General features: G+C 39.0%; 1 protein-coding gene across 3 annotated transcripts in view; it reads left to right on the forward strand.

Moving 5' to 3' along the window:
- The window catches only part of afap1 (actin filament associated protein 1), an 83048-nt gene that overhangs the window by 55171 nt on the left and 7641 nt on the right, over positions 1-20236 (forward strand). For all 3 annotated transcript variants that reach the window (XM_017701998.2, XM_017701990.2, XM_017702002.2), the window contains exons 4-11: positions 4630-4738; positions 5317-5528; positions 6091-6270; positions 12982-13074; positions 14836-14911; positions 18111-18260; positions 18820-19031; positions 19972-20117. In XM_017701998.2, the coding sequence (XP_017557487.1) occupies positions 4630-4738; positions 5317-5528; positions 6091-6270; positions 12982-13074; positions 14836-14911; positions 18111-18260; positions 18820-19031; positions 19972-20117 (1178 nt within the window). The remainder of the gene's footprint in view (positions 1-4629; positions 4739-5316; positions 5529-6090; positions 6271-12981; positions 13075-14835; positions 14912-18110; positions 18261-18819; positions 19032-19971; positions 20118-20236) is intronic.

Raw genomic sequence — 20236 nt, forward strand, 5'->3', positions numbered from 1 at the left:
GAGCATCATATGAATTCTATTTGTCCTGAATTTGTCCATGTTCAATGTGCCAGTGCAGCTCTCACACTGAGGAAAGTAAAAACCTTATCAGTTCAATTCTGGTGTTATTGTAGCTAATACACTTTAGCAGGAAATGAGCACATTCAGGCTATCTCTGCTAGCCAACATCAACTGTTCCAAGCACACAAAGGCTTGAAGTGGAACAGGCGGAAAAGAGTTTCACCTGGGAGAGAAGCTGTTACTCGTTGTGTCAGGATGTAAGCTTTATTTTCCAGCTTCTCTCCTTTCTCTGGCCTCTGCTCCCACACCCATGTTATTCTTTGTCCATTCTCAAAGTTTAAAGGTAGAGGATTTGGATTGGATTAGAGTAGGTGTGTGTGTGTGTGTGTGTGTGTGTGTGTGTGTGTGTGTGTGTGTGTGTGTGTGTGTGTGTGTGTGTGTGTGAGTGTCTAGTTGTCCGTGTGTGGTGAATTATAGAGTTTAGAGATTTGATGACCTTAGCGGGAAAAGGAGGACAGAGAGAGAGAGAAAGAGAGAGAGTTCCAAGAGGAAATGCGATAAACGCTTGGTCTGTAGCCATGGCATGAGCTATAGATGCAGAGGAGGACTGTTGAACACGAACATTTTGGAAATGTGTCACAAATGTAGAGAGAGGTGGGGTGTGGGGGGGTGTACAGAACAGAAAGAAAAAGGATGGTGTAATCAGTCCTAAAACCATTGCTGTATTTTAGTCATGTGGAGTGCATTAACAGCATTTTGACTGTAAAACCTGAATTGAAAGTTCATGTTTAACACCTTAACCTTGCACTTGAGGCCATACATACATTCCTTAAGCTCATAATTATGCAACTACATATTAGTTTCATAGTAGTTACCACATAATTATTAATAACTGCATAATAAACTTAGGGATCTGGGGTTAAACCCATGCTCATTACATTCTAGAGCATATCATTCAAGAACTACATGGAATGCAAGTTAGCAGAGTTATTTTTAAGTTACAAGAGTGAGGAATGGAAGGAATGGAACTCATTTTAGAGTTTTCTCGTGCTCTTGCTTAGGATTTCTTAAAAGTTGATGTTTCTCATTTTTAGTGAATACGACTTCAGACCATTCTGTTTTCTTTCAAATGGCATCTGCCCTAACCTAATCCCCCTCTCCACCTCAAAGTTACATTTATCAAATATTAAGAGAGCCAAACAGACCATAGCATATCACTTCTGCTACAGTTTGTATGCTATACATTTCACAACCTCACCCAAGGAAACCTTGTCAAACACGTTAATGAGCTTTTCATACCAGTCGTGCAAGATTGACCAATCACATTTCTGTGGGAGCTAGCGCATTGCTGTGTCTGTATGTGTAAGCCACATCCTTTTCAGGTGTACAATAAAATATCAGCTGAATCATTATGCTATATATGCTGTTTTATGGATGGTAATTGCTCCATGTTGAATGTCTCACACTGAGTTTGCTGTAAGAGTGTGGTGTGCCAGGTGGCGTGTGTGATCAGCAGTGCTTTGGTCTCTGAAAATGTGTTGGAATTTCCCCTGCCCAGAAAAAGAAAGTAAGGACAGACTTTCCATGCAATAGGAGAAAAAAGCCAGAGAGAGAGAGAGAGAGAGAGAGAGAGAGAGAGAGAGAGAGAACGAGAGAGAGAGAGAGAGTTTATGAGCTTGTCACCAGCTGTAGCTGTTTCTGTGCACCCTGTGAAATCCCCTGGGGGTCAGAGTCATTATGACAACAAGAGGTTATCATATATGTTGCCAAGAGTGTCACAAAAACCTGCAGTGTCCAAACTTTTGCCCACATTAGGAAGCCTGTAGCTTAGCTTAGATCGTAGTGCCACACACACACACACATATGCACATGCTTGTTGTAATGTAGCCCGGAGTGGATACAGATGCTCTTTAACTGGGAGCAGGTGTGTGCTTTGAGTCAGTTAGGGGCACAGATAATGAGGCCTACCATGCAGGAGAAACTAAGTGGTCCATTACAGGGCTTATCAGGCTTATCAGACCCCGACACAAACCTACAATCCATCCTTCAGCTTTCAACCTGCATCTACACTAGAGAGGGAGTCTGAGATCTTTGAAATAATATTTTTATTAGTGACATTTAAAAATATAAATGAAGCACTTTTGGTGTTGCTCCCATTTTGTAGCAGTTTGATAAAACAATTCTATTTCATAACACACCCTGTTTTTGCAGGGTATCCATAAAATATTGTGTTTATTTTGTGTTCAGTATATTTAAATTATATTCAAAAAGTATATTGCATCTTTTTTTGCTCATCAACATTAAAATAAATATAAATAAACATTAATACATGAATTATGTTTTTTATCTGTGTAACCAAGGAGGCTTGGAGGCAAGATACAAGTGTCCACATGGTGAGAATGACAAATAAACTAGACTAGGAGCTGCACTGAGAGAGCTGTAAAAAAATGAATAGAGAACAATACAGTCAGTTTTGGACGCAGCTATAGTTGTAGGGTATATACACCAAGAAACGCCTGGGAACAATTAAGAGGTAGTGCTGCAGTGAAGACAAGGGTGAAGCAGGAAACAAACAAAAGCACATGGCCTGAGATGTGAGGGAAGGTAAAAAAAGAAGGGAAATCAGGACAAGGGCAAGGCAGGGCAGGATATTAGCTTCATTGTTTCTAGTCCTTGCTTCAAGACAGCCCAGTATCTGTAGTTATCATCCAATGTCTGGTTCACTAATGAATGCTTCATTAAGTTATACTATATTAACCACTTCAAATTTCAAAGGTCTGTATGTGGGTCCACACTTCATTATATATATATATAACCCTATATAACTTAGGATTTGTGTTATAGTTAAAGGATGTGTCTTAATATCAACCCAGTGTCTATTTGTAATATTATATATTTGTATATCTAAGATAAGCACAAATTTGAAGAACCTTTTTAATCGATCAAACTATATAGGTTAATAATCTTTTAATCTATAGTATATTCAGTGTTTTTATCACACAAGACTACTGACTTAACATCAAATCCAATTTTGAAAATCCAAATTGTGAATAAATATATGAAAATTACAGTTTCTCAACCCCCCCCCCAAAAAAAAAAAACAAACAAACAAAAAAGCCAAAAACCAAAAGCAAACATCAACAAAAACAAGGTGCCATGAGTTGTTCATCCAAGGTACATCTAATCAAAATATTACTTTAGAACAATTAGAACATGTCTATGGCCTTTCTCTCTTCCCTGCCCACTCCCCTTTCTAATGCATCCTCACTCATCACTCTCTTGCCTGTAAATCTCATACATTCTTTCTTGCTCCTCGCATGTTTCCCTTGTGGATATCATCTATATCTTTCTTTAATGGCTTTGAAGTTTTGTTTCCCACTACAGTGATGTCTTTTGTAGCACCAGATCAAAGTTGACTTGCATTAGCTTATCACCACTGCTGAGGACCTCTGACATTACCCTGCAGATAAGGACCGATGCAGGGTTTTGTATCTGGAGATATTGTACCCACTAGCAGTTGGTACTGTCTCTGACTGTTTTTGTGTTGTTTATTGTTGTTGTTGGTTAGTTTAGGTGTGTATATGTTTTATGTGCTGTTCTGCTGTGGGGAGTGCATTTTGTTAGGGCTGTCTTGTGTGTAGAGGTGACCGTCAGGGTGAAGCTTGTGGTTGGTGGTGACCCCTCCACCACGTGTTCAGTATCCTGTATGTACTTTCTGCCGGCATGTTAATAAAGAACACTTCTCGCAGCAGAATCATGGCCTCCCTTGTCTTTCCTGGTATCGCTCCAGTATTCATGGGCTTTGAAATGTGTCACCATGGAATTTGTGCAGCAGAACTTGTGTTTACTGTTTATTATCAGTAAATTCAAGTCTGTATTTGTTGCCTTAAAAGGGAACTCCACTAATTTATCAAACGTTCTACATAATCAAATGGTTAAGATGAAAACAAAGTAATTCAGAGAAGTTTGATGTGAAATGCTCTTTTCTAGAGAAACGCACTAAGTCAGAATTGTTCACACTGGTGGTGATGGGAACCAGATGGCTAAAAACTTTAATGCTTCTAAAAGCTCCCTGACAGAAAGTCGTTACACAAAATCATAATGAATACGCTGCCTGATGGCTAAAACATTGTTTTACAGTAGTTTTGTGATAAAGCTTTGGCCTAAAACACCTTATTAATCCATTTTTTTAATCCATTCATGGCCAAGAGGTACATGCAGGGCAAAATACTCCTCCAAAAATATATATTTCCACTATTTTACTATTTTCCACTATACAAACAAATAAAAACTCGGATAGTAAATGAAACTTGGATAGTAAATGAAATTACTATATTTGTATTGTAGACATTGTGACCCTTGGTTCCTAAAACCACAAAGAAATCTGAGTCTATAACTTCCTCTATAACATGCCATTTTACATAAGAGCACTCTGAACGACTTTATTTACATCACAATGGCAGAATTATGCATTAATTTTGAAAAATTGGTGGAATTCCACCTTAACAAGTGTTTAGAAAATGCTGTCTAGGCCCACATTCAGTATCACATTCGCAGAAGAAGCACATTTAATTTTCTCTCTCTCTCTCCCTCTTTCTCTCTCTCTCTCTCTCTCTCTCTCTCCTGCAGCCTCCAGACAATGGTCCACCTCCCTTGCCCAGTTCTTCTCTTCCTGAGGGTTACTATGAGGAAGCTGTACCTCTGAGTCCTGGAAAAGCTCCAGAATACATCACCTCCAGTGAGGACATACTTTCTAACTCAACTGCACTCACACTTAATCAAACAGTTTCCATACTTTTCACAATAGAAGTCAAGTTTTAGAATTCTCTCTACTAGAAATGCTCAAATACTTTAAGGCAGAGTTTGCAGAAAACAGAAAATGGTGTTTAGCTGCTGTATTTCTGCAGTTATACACTGTCCACAAGTTTGAGGACACTTCTGTCAAGTAGGAAAAAAAACTTGTTTTGTGACATACAACAATAACATTGATTTAACAGTTTTACAAACTACTGTTAAACTTCTGTTAAAAATAATAAATTGAAAATCTTTTGGCTCAAAGTTGGTTTAAACAGCTGAATGGTTTGAGTGTTGACATCACATGTGTTTCACCAGTATTTCACTTAAAATAATCATTTTTAGTTGAATTGCTAAATTATTGCTAACATAAAACAAAAACATTCCTGATCGTATTTAAAACACTTGGAGTTTAGGTGTCACTAAGCTGCTGATAGGCAGTATATACATTGGCAACACAGACATAAATAAGAGCAGATTCAATGCAGCAGGATCTCATTTCAGTCTGTTTGCTGCTCTCAGATTATGACTCAGATGCAATGAGTAGCTCGTATGAGTCATATGACGAGGAAGAGGAGGACGGAAAGGGTCAGAAGATGAGGCACCAGTGGCCATCAGAGGAGGCCTCCATGGACCTGGTGAAGGATGCTCGCATCTGTGCCTTTCTACTGCGCAAAAAACGCTTTGGCCAGTGGACCAAACTGCTGTGTGTGATCAAAGACAATAAACTCCTGGTGAGCACACATACATATACACAAATACACAGACAAACATACATATACTGCAAAAAAGTTACAACCCTGATTCTAAAAAAAAGTTAGGATGCTGTGCAAACTATAAATAGAAACAGAATGCAATGATGTGCAAAAATCATTTACACCTCAAATTTAAATTAAAATACCACAAAGACAACATATCAGATGTTAAAATGGGGAAATGTTATTGTTTTTTGAAAAATCTATGCTTATTTTGAATTGCTAGCAACACATGTCAAAAAGTTGAGACATATCTTGTTTCATATAATGAAATATGCTATATATAATATATAAATGTGTGTACAGAATTTATAATCTTTGCATTACAAGCAATTTAGCTGTGAATTTAAATCTTTGCACACACACACACACACACACACACACACACACACATATATATATGTGTGTGTGTGCAAAGGTTTTAATTCACAGCTAAATTGCTAGTAATGCAAAGATTATAAATTCTCTCTCTCTCTCTCTCTCTCTCTCTCTCTCTCTCTCTCTCTCTCTCTCACTCTCTCTCTCTCTCTCTCTCTCTTAGTGCTATAAGTCATCTAAAGATCAGACTCCTCAGATGGAGCTGCTCCTGTCTGGCTGCAGTATTACTCACATCCCCAAAGATAGCAAAAAGAAGAAGCATGAGCTGAAGATTGTCCACCAGGGGGCCGACGCCCTGGTCCTTGCTGTGCACAGCAAAGAGCAGGCCGAGGAGTGGCTCAAGGTACAGAGAAATGATTGCTAACAAAGCTCTGCCTCAGCATCAGTTCAGCATCAAGGCTAGTATTTCCTTAGTAACTGTAAGTAAACTGTATGGCGCGGCAGACATGCTGTCTCACTGACCAATACCACAATCATGCTGGTTGAGCTGTTTTGTTTTAGAAGAGTGTACATGGTCATACTGAAGGCGTTGTGTCTTCTGTGCAGCAAGAGTATGTGAGATTGCTCTATCTCTCTCTCTCTCTCTCTCTCTCTCTCTCTCTCTCTATCTTTTAGCAGTGAGCGAAAAAACCCCAAAAAAACGCAGTATTTCTCTTATCCTCAGTTCCAGTCTTCTTCCTGACATTGTAAATAGATGAAAGAGATTATTTAAGCATGTGTTTGAACCTTCTTATCTAGCACAGCATGACTTGTTAAAAGCTGTTGACAGTTATCCTCAGATCTTTTGAAACAACTCCCTGAAAAAACCTTGAAAATAACAGATTCTAATTTTGTCGAGCTAGCTGTGAGATATCCGGTAATGTTTTTTTTTTTTTTTTTGTTATTTTTATTTTTTTCTGTTCATTACCTTCTGTGCATTAACCTGGTAAATGAAGTCCACACTAGGTAATTATTTTGGGTAACATAATGGTGATAAAGGAAGAAATGATAAACAGGTCTTTGGCATTAGCTGTTTGTGAATGAGGTACAAACTCTACAGCACTGTGTAATTATTTGGGGTAAAAGTAATTACATTATGTAATGTAATGAGTTAAGTAATGTAAGTATTAAGTAATGAGTTTGAATCTCACACTTACCACACTTAACACTAACTACCTGGAACTTAGGGGACTGGAAAAGATAGTGTTACCAGATATCCATGTGCTTGTCTTATCAAATAGCATAAGAGGAGGCTGGAAAGAGGATGTTTTTTCCATCAGTTTGTTCTGATTCTCAGACTTCCTTGGTTACTTTTTTACAGGAACAAGTCTATTGTGTGTCTATTTAGAGTGTTTTTCCCTCCACATCTGTTTTTCTCGGCTTGTGAGAAAAGTGCAGCACCTCAGCACGTCAGTGAGCGCTCTACAGCGCCTGCGCTAATAATGAGCGTCCCAGGACTTTACCCCTGTGGCCCTGCGAGCGCTGGCTGGATGTGGCTGATCCTTTTATAGGCCAAGAGTTTGCTAATGCAGCACTGACTGGGCAGGACTCCTCAGTACAGAGCCACAGCCTGGAAACTACTTCTGGAAACTGCAGCCTCTCTCTCTCTCATTCTCATCTTCTCTCTCTCCCTCTCTCTCTATTTGTGAAGCAACCACTCAGCACTTTTGCAGGTTCATATACTCAGAACCCTAAAGCCAGTCAGATTTAGTAGAAACGGCACATTTCTGATTCAGGTTTTCATCTCTGCTTGGTAATGAGATTGTGTTTATTGATTTGCGGGTGGGGAGGCACATCTAGCCCCTCGCTCTCGGCCTTCACACGGGTGCATACCTCACACTACACAAATATACAACTCCTGCAAAGAGCAGGAAAGCAACAACAGTTGTAATTGGTGTTTAGAAAAAGGGCATAGCTGGGTGTATTTTGTCAGGTGTTATGTGTATTGAAAACATATTGGAGCAATAAGCATTGCATTTGATAAATACATACCACTCCCCTCACGGCTGGCTGCAGTATTCCATTTCATTTACACGTTGTATACTTTTACGCACCCAGCGGCGCTCGCAATCAAGGAGCTGGATGCGTGGCCTGGTTGGACTCCCTCCAGCCTGAACTGGCCTTGAGCAAAAACACTTGTGTTCTCTTCACATCATTTGCACTAAAGTGAACTATATGTTCTACAAACGTTCTCTATATATAAAGTGACTATGTTCCACAAATGTTCTTTAGGTATAAAATGTCTGATAGGTTCCTGAAATGTTCTCTAAACACACATTAATCAGAGGAAGTGTGAGCATGTCTGTTGACCGAATAAGTTAGTCTGTGTTTTTAAATGATGGGTTGCTATGACGAAGGAAAGTTTAAGTTGTCCCTCTCTCTCTCTCTTTCTCTCTCTCTCTCTCTCTCTCTCTCTCTCTCTCTCTCTTTGTTTCTCACTTTGTCTCTCTCTACTGTCTCTTTTCCCTCATTTCCCTCTTTCCTGTCTCTCTCTCTCAGTCTCCCCCTTACACTCTCTTTATTGCATGTCTCTCTCACTTTCTTTTTCCTGTTTTTCATTTCTTTAGCATGGATCTCACTATCTTTGTCTTATCCCTGCTTTCCTTTTGTTGTCTTCCCTCTTTCTCAGTGTCTTTTCTTCTCTCCTTTAACTTCTTCCTTTTTTTTCGTTCTTGCATCTCCCTCCCTTACTTGCATCTCTCCGTCTCTTTTTCACACCCCTCCTTCTCTTGGTTCTGCATCTCTCTCTGTTTCTCGCTCTCTCTCTCATCACTGTCTTTCCTTCTCTCTCCCTCTCTGTCTTTCTCTCTTAGTGTTTGTCTCTCTCCTTTTATCATATGAATAATCACTCTTCCATTGCATTTTTAAAACACATTTTTAAAACTAAAATCCTGGAAATAACTGGTCTCCTATGAAAGCTGTCAAAGGCAACATTATCAGTCAATAAGGGGCCATCTTTTAGGCCTTAACAATATAATAAATCACCTAGAAGTGATGCAACAAAGCAAGGACCATTATCCAGAGGCTTCATTAATGTTCTATCCAGTCATTATTTCCTAATGACCTGTTTATGGAAAATTCTGGCCTTCTGTTGTTCCTGCTTCAGTGCTAATTCTTTCCAGTGCTATATATCTCTTTAGATGTGTTTGCCTCTTTTTTCTTCTTCAGCTTTTCCTCTCTCTGCTTTTTTCTCTTTCTCTCTCTCTTTGTAGCTCTCCTGATCTGGTCCTCTGGTCAGGCATAGAGAGGTGCTGGCTTTCATCTTGTCTTTTCTCTCTTCATCTCCCCTTTACTTTTCTTCCTTTTGCAATCTGTCTCTCCTCTGGCAGCTCTGGTAAGATGTGGAGAGTGTCTCTGTCTGTTTACTGTGTCTGTAATGTACTGCCACTCTAAGACTTGTCCAGCCGTCTGGCCAGGCTGAACTCACTTGCTGTTTCATCCAGGCTCTTGCACTTTGCTATGCATCGTCTGCCACTTACCATGTGTATGTGTGTGTATTCACTACTATCGAATTATTAACTGTTGCCTTTGGGTTAATTCACCTCAAATCATCAGATTTCAGAAAAAAATCCCAAACTGCCCATCTCAGTTTTGTTTAGGTGTAATAGATCAGGTCATGACAACTGCTTAGAATTAACAACCATTTTTCACTGTGTTTGCACACTGTGAAATTAGACCTCTGCATTTAACCTATCCATGCAGTGAAACACCCACATACATGCACACTAGTGAGCACACACACACACACACACACACACACACACAAGAAGGCAGTGAGCACACTTGCCTGGAGCAGTGGGCAGCCCTATCCATGGCGCCCCGGGGAGCAATTGGGGGTTAGGTGCCTTGCTCAAGGGTACTTCAGTCACGGACTGTCAGCTGAGGGGATTGAACCGGCAACTGGTCACAGGGCTTGTTCCCTAACCTCCAGCCCACGACTCCCCCTTAGCTAATGAATAGAGTTGGCATGATACCACCATTTATTTTCAGACACAGATATTGCAACCTTGAGTTCTGGCCAGTACTGATATTCCATTATTTTAATAAATTTTTAAACAAATTTAAATGAAGCACTTTTCTTAACCACTTAATTGGCCAGGGACTGTCAGTGGGCCCCAAGTTTACACAGTTCCTTAATCAAGAATAGTTCAACCAGTTTGCATTGAAGTCCCTGTAGTTACTGAGTAGTAAGCATTTAGTATGTAATAGAGCTGGGATTTTAACCTGGGTTAAAGAGACACTTTGGCCAAAATAAAAAATGAGACTGTTACATCTGCTGAAAACAAGCCGACTCATCTACAGCAGTGCTACACTTTTAAAGTGTCATTTTCCAGTGTGAAGACTAGAAAAACTTGGCTAATGAAGAAATAAGCCAAATAACTTACATGACTGAGAGAAAGCCAAAAATCACCTCTGTATTTATTAACCTCTAGGTCAGGGGTCCATTAGTGGATTCCTTGTCTAGCAAGCACAAAAATGATACAAAAAATGTGAATTCTGTCAAAGCAATGTAGCTGAAGGATCCAATCCAGTGCTACAGAATACTGCATAACACAACAAATAATGAATTAAATGCCAGCAGCTGGAATGCCCCATTAAGATAAACATTTAAAAATAGGCTTATGCTTAAACTATTCAAACACTCTCCTACCCCATGGAGAGAAGTACATAAACAACAACATGACATTATGCAATGTGAGAGTGGTACTTCAGGCTTGATTCGTTACAGGATTAAATTGATTCATTCCTTTTTTCGATCCAGTATTCAGTCCATTTTTTGTTGATATAAGCTCAATACTGATATCCATCAAAAGATGAGTATGCTTTTTCTGCAGCACTGCTTTTAAAGGGATACTCCAATCTCTGCCTGACACATCTGTGGCATGTGGTCAGTTACCATGGACAGCAATTTCTCTGTAGAGAACAGAAAACCAACTAACTCAAAACATGATGAGTGAAGATAAAATTCAGGAAAACTTGTTGATATTATTGTTAATCAACCGCATGCTACAGATGTGGCAGATCGATACTAGATTAAATAACACTGGAGTATTCAAGGCAAAAATTAAGACCACATCCACTTTTCAAAGTATTTACATCTCTGAAATGAACAAAGATATAAGTCTAAAATGTAGATAGATGGACGGACGGACGGACGGATGGATAGACAGGCAGACAGATTTAAACACAGTATGAAGAAATTTAATTAAAATTTGTTCATACTGTGTCCTGCGCACAATGACATGAAATTATTGTTTGAAAATAGTAAGCAAAACTGAGGTGGTCAGTTATGTCACAAGTTGACCTTTTTGTCAAAGTTTGATCACTCATGCAAATGCTGTTCATGCAAAACTAGATCACAGCATAATTGCTCTTTGTGTCAGTCAATAGAACCACAATTAATAGAAATGTGACTCAGTCTGAGACTTTTTGGAAATGCTTATGTGAAGTACTTTTGATCTTGCACATAAATGTTGTACTCATTTCTTTAATTGCTATATTTTAAGTCTTTAAAAAAGAAAAAGCTCATATAAGAGTAGTTAAAGTAAACCAACTGAGCTCTATTGCAAGATTCTCACACAGCAAGATGGGACATTTTAAAGAGGAGATTTTTTCTTCACTGAGTGTATCCCAAAAACACACTCTTGTTCTAGTCAAGCTGTGCGGCCAAAGCCTGTAATTTTCCCTTGAGCCCAATTACGCATGCCGACTGCCAAACCCCAGCATGCGGCATTGAGTTGCAGCATTTGGAGGAGCGCAACCAAGGTGGCTTTTGGCTTTTTGGCAGGGTTGGGGTGGATTGATGAAGAAGATTAGGCAAATTCTTTTTGTAATGTCACCCCAGTATATGTGTCTGTACTATTTGACCTCTCAGAGGTCCACCTGGCTCTCCTCAGCCCTGCTGCTTTGGGCAGGTCATCTAGGGTCATGTTTGTATGTGCTGGTGTTGTGCCTGCAGCATGGAGAACTCTAGATAAATCGTTCTCACAATGTGCAGATGGCTAGCAATGCATGTAACAGCCCTTTTAGAAGCATTTTACAGGTTTGATTGCATGTGTTGCCATGGCATTCATTGCTGTGTTCATTGCTTGATGTAGAGATGTGTAACTGCTGTGTTGTTCTGAATCAAAACTGACAATCTCAATAAATTTCAAATAGGCTGCAATCCATTTCATATGCCTTCCCCCTTTGTAAAACACTCTTCAATATGAGATGTTAAATGGTAGAATGCCCAATTTTCCCCATTACTACTTTAAGTTGACCAGCCTTATATACTTGGTGTCAGAAGTTTGCTTTTTTATACTTTGTTTTTGAGTTGGAGCTACAAGAATAAGGGCCCACTTCATATGAGATGCGATAACCGCATAACTTGATGTGGCACAGAATGGCACTTATAATTATGTTAATCAAAGCAATTTTTCACACCAGCTGCTTTTTTTGCATTGCAATGATACCTCATGCAAAGTGCAAAAATATGCTTTGTGTCTATTTTTGCCACTTGCTCTGCATAGCATGCTAGTGATTTCTAACTGTCTGTATTCACTCTGAATTCTTGCTATATTGTACAGTCTTGGCCCATACGCAAACCAGTAAACAGCTATATTTAAGGTTGTAGCAGCAGCATTTGTACAAACCTCAGTCTGTTGGACCGAAGAAGAAAATAACTGAGGAATCAGTCATTTAAAACACTTTTTAAACTGTTAATAGCTGTGCTCATATGCGGCCTATGTAAAACTGAGTAAATTTGTAGTATGAAGGAAGGTATTTGCAGGATATATTAACTTATTTAACTTATTTATTGCTGGATAAAACAAATATGAACAGATGTTCAAACTGTATGCTTAAATCAAACTGTATGCTTAAATCTTCAAACACATCAAATCGCTCTTGTTAGGCATTCTCAAATAGTTTTATTATGTGGTTCTGACACAATGCAGCAAGCTTTTACCTGTAAAATGAGACCAACATGTCTCTGCTAACTGATTACAGTAGTGTTAAGGGGAAAAAAGCATGAAGTTGACTTTGAATATGTGCGATATAGCATCCTAATTCTGTGTTATGTTTCCTTTTTAAGGTAATGAGGGAGGTTTGTGCTTATGGAAACGGAGCAGTGGACTCTGATGGAGCAGTTTCTGGATCTCCTGTTCACAAAATCGAGCTGGAAAAGGTAAGGTTGGAATTCAGTGTTCATGCTTTGTGTTTGTTTAATGGGCACACGCCCTTGTCTAGCATAAGTCTGTGTTTGTGTGGCTCTGTAGGTGTGTTTTGTATCCAGTTGTAAATGCTAGTAGGTGTATGCTTGCATCCTGTTTATGCATGTACGTGGTACTTGCTTTTTGCCGCAAATTCCATGTAGGTACATGTCTTGTTTTGTGCATGTTTGCATGTGTTTGACAGCTTTAACACACTTTGGGATCTATGCAGCCCTTACCCTCCATATGCCTACACAGTGGCTGCACTGCCAAGAGGTTGAAAGTTATAAAAACTGCAGACGTTTGCCAAATTCCATCTCACCAGAGCAAGATGTGTTCAGTTGGCAGTGTCAAATAGGCATGAGAAGAAAAATGATCTTATCACATTTAAAGAGTACACTTCAATTCTGCCTTCTTCTTTTCTTCTGTTCTCCAAACAATATTTCTTATGTTTTTTAATGCGTTAGTGTGTATACACTAGTATATGTGATATGTGCGTGAAGGGATTTTAATACCTCTAATGACAGGCACCTCTTAAACTGGCACAGCATGCGTAAGCCATAATTATTCAGACTTAATACCAAACAGATGCTCTTTAAGTTTGTGTTTGAGCAGAAAGCAGACTTTAACATCCATGTGCTTTTGTGTGTATATATATATGGGTGTGTGTGTGTGTGTGTGTGTGTGTGTGTGTATGTTTATGCATGCGGGGATATGGGTTGTGTAGAAAGTACATTGTGTGCAGTGCTATTTGTGGCTGTGTATTTCAGTAGGTGAGTTTTTATGCTTATACACTACTGTCCAAAAATCAGAGACCACCCTTTATTTATTTAACTTCAGGTCAAAACGTCCTGGAAATGAATTAGAATGACCCATTTTGAGCATCACATAAAGAGGAGCATATGTTTAACAGAAAACTACACAGAAGCTTCAACAACTGAATATAATATTATTTTTTCAGTATTTAGTGTGTCTAACATTTGCCTTTAACTGCAGCTTCCATTCTTTTCGGAAGACTTGCCTTCAGTTTTTCAAAGAAGTCTCTAGGGATATTTTTCCACATCTCCAAAGTTCAGTCTTAGAAGTTGGTTGCACTTTCTGCTTCTCACAATCCAAATAATTCCCAGCACATTCAGTGATGTGGAGGTCTGGACTCTGCGGTGATCAGTCCATTGTTCTGGGAACACCAGCAGCTTCTTTGTTTGATTTGCAAATTTTCTTCTTTATTGTGTCTACTAGGTCTTGTTTGGTTGTTAGGAGTCCCATTTTCTCTCTGTCCTTTATTTGACCTTGAGTTTTGGAAACTCCTGTTTCTTTTTCACTTATTTTCTTTGACTTTCATTATGCAAGTGACTTATCTTGTGTCTAGTCTTTTTAAAAAATATCTCCATGAAAAATGAATACCTTGTACTGAATAGCTGTTTAAGCTGGATATTAAATAAATGAAGGGTAGTCTCTGACTTTTACATGGTACAATTGTGTGTTTTTATGCTTCTATGCAGTTCTTGGTATATATGTGTGTTTGTGCATGCCTGCTTGTTTGCCTGAGTGTGCTTGTGTCTCAGTGTGTGTTTTTGTCTCTGGATGTTCATTCCATTCATATATATGAATGTGCTGATGTGTTTAAGGCTAAGCAGATGTTTCTGCACAGTGTGTTTAATGTTCACTGGCTGATTTGTGAATGGACAGAGATGTAGTTGTGGTAGATTCCCAGACTTTTAACTCTGTTCTTGCAGAAGTTGTCCTATGACAGACCCAGTTCAGATGGTGAGCCCAGCCATGAAAATGGCATCACAGATGGAAAAGATCCAGGTAAGCTACCAATCTTTATGTTATGTTGCATTGTGCACACTGAGATGCAGTATATCAGAGGTTTGGGCAGCCCTGGTAAATCATGTGTTGTGTTGAGTGAAAAATAAACACACACAAAAAAATTAAAAAGTACAATATAAACACAAACACATCCTATAGAGGCAACACACTCCTGTTTATGCACATTTACTGTATGCTGGATTTGATGAATTTAACAAATTGCAAAACATAAAATATGGCATGTGCTAAACTTTGGTTTAGAACTTTGGGTTCTGTTTGGATGAACCAAGGCATTCACATGATTCAATCATTTTGATCAAAATAACACAGGCCAGACTTTATGTTACATCAGTGCAGGCCAGACCATGTCACATCAAGGATTCATGTATTCCTAATATTTAAATATATATATATATATATATATATATATATATATATATATATATATATATATACACATGTACAGTAAGTTAGATGTAGAGATATAATTGCAATATGGAATATTTGCAGTATATGAACAAATATTTGCAAACATGCAATATGCAAGCCCTTATACCAGCCATATCCAAATATTTCTGTTCATAATAATCTAAACTAGATTCTAGCCAATAACCTAATATCCCCCAAACACATCTGCATCGTCCATTGGTTTTGGAATGAGCATGGAGCCTTATTTTGAACATAAGAAACTAATTTAGTATAACACCGCAGAACATAATTTACAGTCATTGACAAATTTAAGGCCTCTAAATTCTGTTTGTCTAAATACTAGTTATCTGTCTAAACTCAGACAACCACTCTAAATTCTTAGATTTAAAGTGTGTCGTAATTCTCAGAGACACCTTTAAGCCTGTCTCATGAGCTAAATATGTACCAGCAGATTTTTAAACTCCATGTTTATTTGATGTAAGTGCTTCCTCCACAAGCCATGATGCCAAAAACAAGACAAAGAGATTCTCTTTAAATAAGCTAATGGGATTTATTTATCCATTTTGCTCTGTCTTGGCCAAGGATTAAGCCTCCATTTAAACTTGTCGGGACATCTGCTTCAGCCCTATGGAATTTCGTTTCATCCAGTCCTTTTTTCAGCCTCTCTTAAGACAGAGCACTATCTTGCTTCAGACAAGTTGGGGGTAAATTGCCCAATGGGAGTGAATTCCAGGACTGTTGCATGACCATGGCCAGTATGATTAGTGTTTGTGATTGATATTCTTGTCTCACAGCCACAACCCAATGTAAATGTGGCATTATTTTTACAAAAGTGGTAACAGATGAACTGCTGTGAATAACTTATGAAGGACCAGGAAATATCACATCATTTTTAGCCCCTCCACAGCTGTGGACTTAAGGTTTTACTGTGTGGTTAAATAAAATTTTTTAATCATTTTAGCTGGTCAAATCCAACCTTATTTGTGATCACCTCACCTCTGAAAGCTTATGATTTCCAGCAGTTTGAAATGCAACTGTGGCTTTCTGTAGGACTGGAGGTTTTACTATGCTCTCAAGGACAAATTGATCTTTATTACCTTGTCATTCCCTGATCATAATCATCATTTCCTACTAAACAGAAGATATTTTTTGCTGTTCTGTAATCTATCAAAATTTTGATCTAAAATGTTTATGCTTTTTGCTAATGTTGCCATGCACCAACAGTAGAGGATTTTTTATTATTATGCCTATACCTATGATGTTCAGCTGTCTGAAAGTGAATATCGCCCTCTCTTGGTCTGGAGTACTATCACACATTTGCCTACAGTCCCCATTAGAGTCTGGTAGCACTTTGGTTGAATGGAGAAACATTAAACTTATCTGATCTCACGTCTCTGACTGTAATGATTGCTCCAGATGGGCCTACCTCACAACTGCATGCTGCCAGCACGCTCACTTTGATGAGGAGAGGAGGAGGCACAAAAAAAGAAACAACTGTGTGGATTAATTAAATCAGTCACATTCTTTCCAGCTCGTGTAAGTGCTCAGACTACGTGGAATCAAATTAGCCTGATCACAAAATTTTCCCTCATGTTAAAATAGGGGAAATGCAATAGAAGTCCTGCAAAAGGGGGCGAATTGCTTTTGCATCTGTGTCTCTGGTTTCGGCCTCAGGCCTGGAGCTGATGTGCGGCAGACGGGAAATTCTAGAGGACTCTTGGTACGCATGAGCTTAGCTTTAATTAAAGGTGTCGCCAGCACAGATGTACTCTTCTTCAGTGGAGATTCAGCAGAGCTGAATGCCCTGATCGCTGTGTCTCAGCCTTTCACTATTTCTACATGCATGGGCTCAGGCTGGGGCCCCTTTTAAATTTCCCATCTAAAAGCATGAGAGAGAGAGAGAGAGAGAGAGAGAGAGAGAGAGAGAGAGAGAGAGAGAGAGAGAGAGAGAGAGAGAGAGAAAGAGAGAGAGAAAGATAGCGTGGGAAATGGTTCTTGCTTTAGCTTGAATCAGTTCAAAGTACACAGTGCTTTAACTTTGTCTTTCAATCCCATATTTAATTCTGAATAGAATGCACAGTCTTGTCATTAGGCTTCGCATTGCTGTCTCTAAATGGGATCATGGGTAGCAGACAACCACAAGTCACACTTCAGAGCAGTCAAAAAAAGCACGCTAACACAATAACAGTGTGCTTCTCTTTATTAATTTAGAGAAAGAGAGAGACAGGCAGAGAGAGAGAGAGAGAGAGAGAGAGAGAGAGAGAGAGAGAAAGACACAAGGGAGAAGAGATTTAAGAAAAAGTGAAAAAAAATAGAGGTAAAAGAGAGAGATCGATAAATAGAGAGAAAGTCCAGATTAAAAGTGTAAAGGTGTTGTAATAAGCACTTAAAAAGAAAATGTTCTTTTTTCCTCCTGTTATCTCTATCTTTCATCCCTAAAGAACATAGAATACATTAATGCAGAGGGTCCTGTAAAACTACATGGTCAGTTCTATTGACAGTACTTTTAACAACAATAGAGACAAAGTATGGGGCATAACTACACAAATGTATAATCAAAGGCAAGAAAAACACTGAAAACACTGAAAAAAAAGAAAATAGCAAAAAAGAAACATTCTGAATGTTAGAATTGTTTTCTATTTGAGAAGTAAAGATATTAATGAGTGCTGTCTTGTGATTTTTGACATCTAGAGTCAGAAACTGCAGTACACTGAGGTCTTGTATTCCTGCCTGATATGTTAAAAATGTTCACACTCTGTTTCTGCCACAGCTAAAGGGAAGAAGAGCAGTAAATCTGAGCAGAAGGGCACAGTAGGAAAGGGAGCAGGGAAAAAAATCACCAAGATCATCAGCTTGGGGAAGAAGAAACCATCCACTGATGAGCAGACGTCATCAGCCGAGGAGGACGTCCCAACATGTGGTGAGCCTAGAGGAACTTTTGTAAAGCTGGCTTTGGGTTAGGTTGGTTAGGGAGAAGTCAACTTTGGGAATTTATGATGACAGTGGAATCGTGGTTTGGTGAATCAGAAATGGAGAAAAACATTAACCCATCTTATTACAACATGTTGTTGATGACACATTTAGAGATTGTGCTGATGACCCATCCAACTCTTTCAAATCTGAGAAATCTGATTGCTCAGGGTTTTTTTGTTTCATTAGTGTGTTCATATATCATGAATGAAATGTGAATTGCATTCTTAAGTATTTGTATGCCTGTTCAACATACAAAACTAGGATTTTTTGTTCAGTGATATTTTTACATATCATAATAAATACAAGAACAGAATTAAGAAATCTGATTATTAAAGTAGAAGTATAGATTAAAAGGCAGAAACAGGTCCTTTTTAACCTATATATATATAAGATTTAAGAGGATAAAAGATAGGTCTGTTATTCTACATATGCCAGTATGTGGTTGCTTCTTTTTGCTGCTTTAGAAAGCCAACAGTTCTGATTGACAGCTTCTTCCCAACTGACAGGCTATCTGAATGTGCTGTCCAATAACCGCTGGAGGGAGAGGTGGTGCCGGCTGAAGGATAACCAGCTGTTACTGCACAAGGACCGAGAGGACCTGAAGACACACATGGCCTCGCTGCCCCTGCGAGGCTGTGAGGTCATTCCAGGTCTGGACTCCAAACACCCGTTTGCTTTCAGGCTGCTGAGGAATGGACAGGAGGTGGCTGTGTTGGAGGTGAGAGCTGCATCACATTTATGGCAGACTCTCTTTTCCAGAGCAACTTGCAAAATGTGCAAACAGGGTAGGTCAACCCAATATGATGCACCTAGAATACCTTCGAGGCTCTGGGACAGTCTCCAACCCAGGTCCTTCAGAGCTGCCTTCCTGCAGATTTTAGTCTCAAACTCTAATACACCTGATCCAGCCAAACAGGGACTTGGAAAGAGGTTGACTAGCTGGAGCTGGTGTGGCAAATTGTGCTTGGGACACAAATAAAATCAAATGTGGATCTTCATGACAAATATTAAGCACAGCTTTCATCACTCGACTTTGATGGGATAGCATGCATGCTAACAAAAACAAAAAAGAGATCATTTCATACCCATTTTCAAAGAACTGCACTGGCTACCTGTATCGTTCAGGATATATTTTAAAGTTCTTCTACTAGTCTTTAAGGTTTTAAATTACCTTAAAGCCATGGTCAGTCTGTTTATGTCCCAGCATGTGATCTTAGATCTGCAGATACTGGCCTTCTGTAAATTCCTTCTGTAAAATACAGAAAACATGGAGAGGCCTTGCTCAGTTATTGTGCTTCTAAACAGTGGAACTCAATTCCGCCTTTTATTAAACAGTAAAGTTCAGTGCTCACTTTTAAGAAGCATCTAAAAACATTTCTCTTTAACTTAGCATTTAATTACCACCAGTATGAAAAGTGCTAAATAAATAAATGTTATTATTATATATTATTATTATCATTATTAGTCATCCCAGGCTTAGTGCATGATCTCACAGATTTGCCATATATATGTGCTCTAGCCTGTCCTTTCCGGTCCTATTTTAACTCATTTTTGTACTCATTCTTTCTGCATTCTCTTTCAAAATCCTGCATGCTGTTGATACAGATTCTATGTACTTTTTCACTCATTCATTAATGTTGGATCTCCCTCTCTCCCAGGCCTCCTCCTCTGAGAGTATGGGTCGCTGGTTGGGAGTTTTGCTGGCAGAGACAGGCTCCACCACTGATCCAGCAGCGCTGCACTATGACTACATAGATGTGGAGACCACTGCCAATGTCATTCAGCTGGCCAAACAGTCCTTCTGGTGAGTAACAGGACCTGACTCTGAGCAAAGTACCATATTCAGTTAATACTACCCTTAATCCCCTTAATTTGTTAAATAAATGAACTGACTGTATTTTGGCATTAGTTGACTCTGTTTGT

This window comes from Pygocentrus nattereri, chromosome 13, assembly GCF_015220715.1.
Source record: "Pygocentrus nattereri isolate fPygNat1 chromosome 13, fPygNat1.pri, whole genome shotgun sequence".
NCBI lineage: Eukaryota > Metazoa > Chordata > Actinopteri > Characiformes > Serrasalmidae > Pygocentrus > Pygocentrus nattereri.